Here is a 9374-nt window from a genome sequence, read left to right on the forward strand (position 1 = left end):
AAAAAAAAAAAAATAATCAGGGTTCACCACCGGTATCATTATCTCGTCCAGAATTGACTGACAACCTACATTCCTACATTGGCCAAAGAAAGCCCACAGAAACGGACAAAAACTCAGTTTATTCAAATTCTGTCGAAGCCGTGGGGGGGGGGGGGGTTAGGGCATTCTAATGAAGTTCTGTATATACATGATATAGGAAGTGAACTGGTAAATTAAAACTTAGAATTTATATTCATCATTATATGAAAATAAACAAATATGCCCAAGATACTACAACAACTAATCATCCAAGGAAGCATAGGATATTCTACAGTCATAACTGCTTAATATTAATTGTGTAGTATTGCCCGATCCCCCAAATGGTATGAAAGGTTAATTTAGCATGTTTAGGTGAATCCAGATTTCACCTTCATATGATGTATTTTTACCCGGATTATGATGGTAACATTTTGCAGAGATCCGGCGATTTCTTATGGGATGCACAGACACAAGAACTGATCCTCGCGGGCTTCTTTTACGGGTACATCTTCACCCAAATCCCAGGCGGCTGGCTGTCCGACAAGTTTGGTATGAAATGGATCCTTGCTTCTGGATTTCTGTTATCGAGTGTTTGTACTCTCCTAGGACCTGTGGCAGCTTATGCTGGAACGGAGTGGTATTTCGTCACACGATTCTTTAGTGGTCTCGGTGAGGTAAGGATCAGTAAAACCATGGACCTGAAGCCCGTTTCATGCAGGACTGACCGACAAGGATCCAGAGTCAGGCCTGTACGCGGAGCGAATTTGTCTTAAAAAAGGGACAAGCATCCCCCTGGGTCTGTGTCTGACTTACAACAGTTGTAAATTTTACATTTATAACTATGGCAACTACCATGATATCAGGGGTTAACAACAGCCAATTGCATTCTGTTTTCATGATAGTTAAATCTTTATGAAACGGGCTCCAGAAGAGAATGTCATTTGTTGTCTGACAAGTTGTCAAATCGTGCATTTATATTCTTCGTTTTTAAAGAGACATTTGTTTTGTTGAATAATGGTTGGACGTGCAGTTAAGATTACGAACCTGCATTGGTTCTTTAAATTAAAATGCTCTAGTAGTGATCACTGGTCCCCTGAAGTATCCTGATTGATCCTGATTTTCATGCTTAGATAAGAAAACCAGCGCCATTTGCATAATTTCAATTACCATGTTGCATCCGATGTGATTCATTTTTCAGGGTGTCTCTTTCCCTAGTATGCTTGCCATGTGGTCTAAATGGGCACACCCGGAAGAGAGAAGCAGTCTGGGTGTCATCGGTGTCGTAGGTAAAAATTGAAATTTTATATACTTTAAATTTCTTTCCTTTATAATAAGTGAAATTAGGTAAAAATGTCCTTGGTCTCGATGGTATTCATTCCATCTCACTTTACTATTATCTACAACCTTTATCGTTGTCGTCGACATTGACGCCACTCCCGTTTTCTTCATCTTGTATTATCCTATCAATATCAAATTTTATCCATAATCGCTCATCTCCATATTGCAAGTTTGTCCTTATTGGTATTGTTGTGTCACATCATGTCCAAGAGCAGAGTACTAGCAATAGGAAATATTGGATCTAAGGTACATGTCAATATGTTCTTAATTAGAATATAATTGAGATTTTCTATCAACATTCAGACAGCTTTAACAGATACACGCACGATAATGATAACGCTCTTGACTTATTACCCATGGCGCTTTGGCGCAATTCAAATGAGAAATGATCATTATACAAAAATTCATCATTGAAATGAAAAGAAAAATATTCAGATAATAAAATGGAATAAGTTTGATACTTAAACTAAGGCATTATGAATCAATCACCGATCATCTGTTAAAAGAAAGATTTTAATTTCCCCTGTCTTTCATCAATAGAAAGTTTTTTGAGTTATTCTACTTTTTTATTTTCCAAACTGCTCAGGTTTCAACTTTGGAAATGTTTTGGGTAATGCATTAACAGGATATCTCATCAACCTCAACGTGATAGGTGGATGGCCTCTTCCATTCTATATATTCGGTTTGTGATAACTACTTTTTTTCAAACGGAATAAGTTGAAATATAAAAATAAACAGAGGTATGGTGTAAAGATCCGCTTGAGCTGTTTCAATTCTAAAAATGGAAGAAAATTGTAACGCATCTGTGGAGGTTTTTTTTTAAATTATTTTTACTGACACAAGTTCTGAAAATAGAGCTAATATCCAAAAAAGCGTTTCATCAACATTTTTGTCCGACAAGTTGTCGGTTCTGACAACTTTGCTTGATTAAACTTGGCTGAGAAGCACTGTTACTATGACAACTGTTGGATAAAACAGGACTTGTGAATAAAACATCCGACATTGATGTCCCTTCATGAAACGCTCATCAGATGGCCTCGTTTAATGGGAACAAAATGCAATGTAAAGAAAGATTATATATTTTTTTGTCATGCATCTGTGTATAAGAAAATGATTTACATTTTGAAAGGAAAACGTATTAGGAAATGGTGTGGTCGCGATGGTTATTTGTTGATCTGTCATCAAACATACTTTCTGGAATAATCTTCGTCTGTATTCAACTGAATGAACAAGGTTTACACAATCTTGGACGTACATGTACTGGTTTGGTCTAACCAGGTACAGGAGAAGTACAGGCGAGTCGAACTTTCACCCGTTAAACCATTTGAACGATGCATTTTCACTTAACAACCGCTTAATTTATTTAGTCAACAAATTTTCGTTTATTAGATGATCCCTTGAAAAGCCTTCGGTCTTCAGGTGTTTAATGTACATTGATTTAGTGTGTGCATTGATTACTATGTTGACAAAAAATAATAACATCTTACCATGCTTACAGGTTCAATGGGATGTCTTTGGTTCTTGTTATGGATCTTCGCTGCCTACAGTTCACCACGAGAACATCCCTGGATATCCCCAGAAGAGCGTGCATATCTCGAAGATGGTCTTAGACATTCTAACGTAGGTCACACATCATTTACCCATACTGGTACAGAGAGAGAAGCATATTCATGGTAAACCATCATACAATATAAATTGTATGAATCATGCAAGATTCTCTCTTATTAAATGTGCAAAGTAAATATTCCCTTGACAGGTCCTATAAGGTCCGGGTCTCCTTGACACACTATCCAACGTATGGCATAAGGAGGGGCTAGCGCCTTCCGAATTTGTAAGAGTAATTTTACAACTACAAGTACTACTACTACTACTACTACTACTACTACTACTACTACTACTACTACCACTACTACGACAACTACTACTCTCCTGGCTACTACAACAACAAGAACTATTCTAGTACTACAACAACAGCAACTACTACTGCTACTACTACTATTATGACAACTGCTACTCATGACTACTACAATAAGAACAACACAAACTACTACTGCTAGTATACCACTACTTCTATTTCAACTACTATACTACTACTACTACTACTATTATACTACTACTATACTACTTCTAATACTAAAACTGCCACTACTTCTACTACTTCTCAGAGGTGTGCATGGTACACTCCTACTGCTGCTGCTACTTCTACTACTTTTTGTTTTACTATTATTTTTCTTCTTCTACTACTTTTAGTACTACTACTTCTACTAACTTTACATATTACTATTGAATCAAACCAGAGCTCACCTTCGTGCAGAATTGCAATTCTTCTCGTATTATCCCTAGACACTAAGACCATCCGTGCCTTGGAAACACATCATCAGGTCCCCTGCTATGTGGTGCCAAGTGTTCACCCATTTCCCGCACACACTTGGGTTATTTACCCTCCTCGTCAACCTACCACTGTACTTCAGTGAAGGACTCCAGGTTTCCCTAGAACAGGTAAGTTTTCAGTGTTGTCCATGTGTTGTACATGTGTTGTATAAGTTGATGAATAGTGACCATTAATGAAATATTAGTAGACTATGCAACAATTCATCAATGTTTATAAACGTTGCATACTATTACCACTGCTTTATCACGGCTACTCTGACTGCCTGATCGGGCGCTCGAGCATTCAAGGAATTCCTTTCATCTGGGTACCCATTTACCCCTCCTAGGTAGAATATTGATAAACGCCTTGCCAGACGATGCGAGTGCTGCGGTTGGTTTGGAAATCACAGATATGTTTTTTGTTAATTCTGTTGTTGCTATAACAAATTAAAGTCACTTACAAAATTTACAAAGGAATATCGAACCCTGGATCTTGTGTTTCAGAGTCAAGAGACTTATCCACTGAGCCATGAGACCTCTGGTAGGCGATTTCATCTACAGATTATTGGCAACGATGCAGAACAGAAGGATCCCCTAAACGGAATCTCCTAGTGCTAGTTTTGTTATGTTACGTGTGGGTGTGGCAAGGTTTGTGTATGTGGGTTGTACTGGTGTGGATATGTGAAGGTGTATGTCAAGGTTTGTGTATGTAGATTTTGAGGGTGAGGGTGTGCGGGAGTGAGTGTGTGTGTGAGAGGGTCGTGAATATGTGTAAGAGAGTTCTAGTATAAGAGCGAAAAGAATGAGGGAGGGGTACAAAGTTTATTTCAAGTTTTTAAGGAATTTACTTAGTCAAATTACGACCACTGAAATTCTAATAATGAATGCTCTGAATAATCAGGAAAGTCAATGTGAGTTTAACTTTGTTAAAGTCATTTTAAACATTACACATTCAGCCGCTATAAGGAAAATTAGGGACAATATGTGTCGCATTTCTAGGATACACTTGTCGTCATATATGACAATTACATCTTAATTAATAAATGGTTTTATCATTTTTTATTGTATTTCATATAAAAGGCAGGTGTATATTCGGCTCTCCCTTATGTCCTCCAATCTTTCACCATGCTGGTCATCAGTTTTATATCCGATGGCCTCGTCTCTCGGCAGATATTGTCTAAAAAGGCATCGAGGAAACTTATGTCATTTATAGGTAAGCATACTGTGTCTGTTGCTCTGAACCCTCCTTTACCATGTTTACAAACTAAATGAATCGGACATTCTTGTTTTGTTTCGATTTGTTTTCTGGCAGCACACTTCGCGTAAATGACGTATTTATGATGCCTTGTTTTCGGTAAAAAGGTAAAATTGTCACCCCTAACATGCCTAACCAAACAATAATTTTGTATGAATATATATGCCTACCTGTTCGGGCGATAATTCTGTGAGTAGAAACTCCTAAGTTCGGAATCTATCAATAATATCAGCTGATTCATTAAATAAATCGCCACTATATCCATCATAAGAACATCATCAACACTGCCCTGTCTGATCTGGAACACATTCAATCGTCACTGTATTTTTGAAAGTGTCGTCGGTCCTCGGTAGCCCTACAGTAACACGGGGAATTTTTTTCTATTGAATTGATGTAATATCCTGACATATTTGTTAACAATATTTATGCATTTTTTTCACATAATATTTTTGACCATTTAGGTTTCGGATCGGGTGCCCTCTTTCTTATCCTTGCTGGTTTTTCGCGGTGCAACACTGCCTTGTCTGTGACGTTTGTGACCCTTGCCATGGGCGGGGTTGGTGCCTCTTTCTCTGGTCATTTCGTGGCCTTACTCGACATCGCCGGTCCGTTTGCTGGTTTTGCCATGGGGATGATGAACACGGCCGGTACACTGGGGGGCATCGTTGGACCATACATTGTCGGCGTTCTTACAGAAATACAGGTTTGAGACAAATCTCAATCAATACCTAGGTAGTTCTTATTAGTTGCAGATTGCTGATCAGCTTGAAATGTGGGAATCAGGGTGGAACTTGTTTAAAAAATTGCAGATTCTGAAATATGGATTACTTTCAAGGGGATTCATTCATTCATTTGTTTTCTAGATTGGATTTTTTGTAAAAAGCCAATATTAATACTTTTGAATGAAAACGTGGTTTTATTGGGTTTGTGTCAGAAAGGGAATAAAAGTTACTTGGGATATACTTTATCAGCCCTTATGCCAACGATGCCAAACTATAAGAATAGTGTAAATTGCTGTGATCATGTACCCCCCTCTCTCTCTCTTTTCATTTTTCCTATCATTCTTCTCTTTAATAAACGTTCTCTTACCAAGACCGATATTACAGGATGGCAGAAGGTGATGTGGTCCATCGCCGGTATATATTGCTTCGGCGGCTTGACTTTTGTCATCTTCGGCACAGTGGAACTTCAATATTGGGCCATACAGGACTACCAACCATATACAGTGATTGATGAATCGACAAGCTTGATAAAAAATAAAAACGTCGACGAGTCTGTGTCTTCAACTCAGGACCCACTTGTTGGGGAAAAATGTCTGTAAAGCTGCATATTTGAAAAGGGGAGGATACAACGTGCTGCAGATGTGTTATATAGATAATTGTCTTTTTTAAAGTTACACTTTTGTAAGTTTTCTTGTAAAAGGACTATATAAAAGCGGTTTTAATTGATATGACTACAGTACTGCTTCACGTTCTTGTTCTTTGTGTAATGTTACACAGGATGCGTACTTTGAATGCTCAAAGAAATCGACATTTTAAAGGCTACAAACCTGACGTCGGACATTTTCTTATTACCCAACTTTTACTCGGTGAGGATTGCAAAGAGTAGAAGTATAAATGAATGTTTATCTTCAGGCTCAATTCGCTCAAATATGTCTTTACCCGTTGACAACTAAGTTTCGTGTTACTAACGGGTTGAAAAAGCGAAAATAAGCGAATGTTATGAAACTTAAGAAAAACGGAATGCAAGAATAAATAATATTTTGCATAAACGAATGTTTAAAACGAACTTCACTGTTACAAGTCAGCATAAAGTTTTGTATATAGGATTTTGGTGTACATATTACTGAATCATGGAATGTTGTTGCGATTCAAGAAAGTGTGCGAATGTGAGAGAGCTGAAATAAAGTATATATGGCATCAGAGACAGGGAGAGACAGAGGAGGAGAGCGAATGCAAGAGAGGAAAAGAGCCAAAGACAAGAGAGCAACGAAAGTAGAGAGACAAGTGTCCAATCACAAAACACGTCAAATCCTCTTGGATAGATTATTCCGCAAACGAAAGAAATCTGTGTATATTAATCTGTATTTTATTGCTTCATGTAATAACCCAGCAGGTTTATACGCCATAGCAAATTAGTTAGGTATTATTAGCAATGTACATGATAACGTCAAGTTATCTTGAATTCATATACTCCGTATAATATCTCTCTTCATAATGTATAACATAAATCACGTGTTGCCGAGGGTGACATGAATCTGTTGGTGTTTTTGCTTATAACTTTGCTTACCCCAATTGAATACCAAATACATAAGTATGCCCTTCTACGTCAAGTTTTAATCATTTAGTTATCATTTAGGAATACTATCCAGGGAGTGGAGGATGTGCACACATAGTGTGCGGAAATGACTGATTCAATCCGATGACCGGGGTAATAATCTGTAGAGCGCTTAAACACCTGTCGTTCCGATGTATTAAGCGCTATATAAAAGCGGTTTATTATTATTAGTTTGGTACACATGTTTCTCTACGTACTAATCTCACATGAACCCTGTGGTAATATAAATTCGATACAAGTAATGATAACATTTTTTATCTACATTTGGATTCTGAATTCTATATACCATGTAGTAATATGCAAACGGTTGCATTCTGTTAAAATAATAAATAAAAATAGCACAAAGGTATCAGAACATTCAAGAACACAATGTTTCAATTATTGAAATGTTTCCCTTATCTTATACCTACTTTTAAAATAAAACAAGATGGCAAGATGAAATGTTCCTATACAACATTTAAGACAATGTTTCCGTTGCCTGTACTCCCGGAGGGGCCACTTACATTGACGAGTGGATACCATGCGCGACCAAAAAAACACGTAAAAAGGATGTCTTTTTCACGATAGGGCACGTTACGTACGTAACGTGATAAGGGTGCCAAAAACACAAAAATAATGACAAAAGGGTATCTATTTCGCTAGGAAAATTACGTGTTTAGGGTCGAATTTGCGGGGATGATAAAACAAAATTAAAATGTTTTATAAAGGATGTCCTTTTTGCCCCAACACTACGTGTTTAGAGTCCGATTTGCGAGAGGTGTAGAAGTGGGGTCGTACTAAACCAAATAAGGTAAAGCCGACGACCGAAGGAACCGTAACAATAAAACATGCCTGTACTTGTTTAGGGGTTCATTTCAGGAATATTTGCCAAGAGTATCGTTTTTGTTTCCAATACTTGTTCAGGGTAGGGTTTCACGCGCCAATACTTGTTAAGGGGTTCATTTTCACAATAGGGAAATTACGTGTTTAGGGTGCTTTTCGAGACCCATTGGTCGCGCATGGTATCCACTCGTGAATGGAAGTGGCCCCCCCGGGCCTGCACTGTGCTCCTCGCCGAACTCGCTGGGGGAGAAACTCGACGGATGCCTTGCTATAACAAAGATTGACGAGCGTATACACTGAATTAGCAGACTACGCTCGCAGGGATATTTTGGGTTGGTAAAAGTGGAATGGCCAGCGATCGACGAAGAATCAGTCGTGGGCGGTAGTGGGCGCTATGTGAGTGCTCGTAAATTCAGCAAAATGCTGTTTAAATTCAGCGAGGAAAATGACTTCATTTCTCAGTGTTTATTTGAAATTATAATATTTCCAAGAAGAAATTCTGTCAATTTCTCATTGAACTGTTATCAGCAATTGTTATTCAATGGAAAAGATCCATTCAAGCGGATTTTTTGTATCCTTTACCAACACTATCCACGAGCTTTAAGATCTCCCTGTTTGGGATCAATATATACAAAAGTTGCGGCTCGCGCTTCGCGCTCGCATTGTTTAGCGAGACAGGTACGTATCGCGATTACTAAAATTTGATCATGAAGTCGCTTTTTAGGTTTGAATATCAAAAATGTTCAGCTCGCGCTCGCATTATTTGATTGCTGATGCGTATGTTATTAATGATTACAATGACTACAAGTGCTTCCTTAAAATGTCTGTATTAGGTCAGTATACCTGACAAATGAGCGTGCTTCGCGCGCTTACTAAGTGACTCGAAATTTTTGCTGGTGCCCCCCAATGCCGTGACCCACGGTACGCCACTGACAACAGGTTTACTCTATTGCCACAATCCCCTCCTCTGAACACTGAAAATATTTCTTTTACTCATTCTACAGATACCTAGTGGGTGTTTCATAAAGCTGTTCATAAGTTAAGAACGACTGGTGACACTTTCTTGTGGTAAATGGTATACTCTTAAATGTTCATCGGTAATGATTAAGCTAGTAAGAAAGGTTCACCAGCCGTTTTTAAAGTCGCTCTTAACCTACGAACAGCTTTATGAAGCGGCCCCGTTATTACATGTCCTCTCATAAAACAGAACCCGTGAGCTTGCGAAAATGATATA

General features: G+C 38.2%; 1 protein-coding gene across 1 annotated transcript; it reads left to right on the top strand.

Annotated features, from left to right (window-relative positions):
• Nucleotides 1–1184: 1184 nt before the first annotated feature.
• Nucleotides 1185–6714, top strand: LOC121406518 (sialin-like). The gene is made up of 7 exons (XM_041597529.1): nucleotides 1185–1304; nucleotides 1943–2038; nucleotides 2855–2976; nucleotides 3700–3855; nucleotides 4807–4939; nucleotides 5443–5684; nucleotides 6075–6714. Exons 1-7 carry the CDS (start codon nucleotides 1235–1237, stop codon nucleotides 6300–6302), a joined length of 1047 nt encoding a protein of 348 aa, XP_041453463.1. The 5' UTR covers nucleotides 1185–1234; the 3' UTR covers nucleotides 6303–6714.
• Nucleotides 6715–9374: the final 2660 nt, after the last annotated feature.

The sequence above is a fragment of the Lytechinus variegatus genome, chromosome 1 (assembly GCF_018143015.1).
Source record: "Lytechinus variegatus isolate NC3 chromosome 1, Lvar_3.0, whole genome shotgun sequence".
NCBI lineage: Eukaryota > Metazoa > Echinodermata > Echinoidea > Temnopleuroida > Toxopneustidae > Lytechinus > Lytechinus variegatus.

What these genes read in the sequence shown, in the direction of transcription:
- LOC121406518 (XM_041597529.1), top strand. Translation starts at nt 1,235, where the DNA reads ATGCTTGCCATGTGGTCTAAATGGGCACACCCGGAAGAGAGAAGCAGT. An exon ending in TCTTCCATTCTATATATTCG is followed by an intron (nt 2,039 to 2,854) that starts GTTTGTGATAAC and finishes CCATGCTTACAG; the next exon opens with GTTCAATGGGATGTCTTTGG. An exon ending in TCCAGGTTTCCCTAGAACAG is followed by an intron (nt 3,856 to 4,806) that starts GTAAGTTTTCAG and finishes TTCATATAAAAG; the next exon opens with GCAGGTGTATATTCGGCTCT.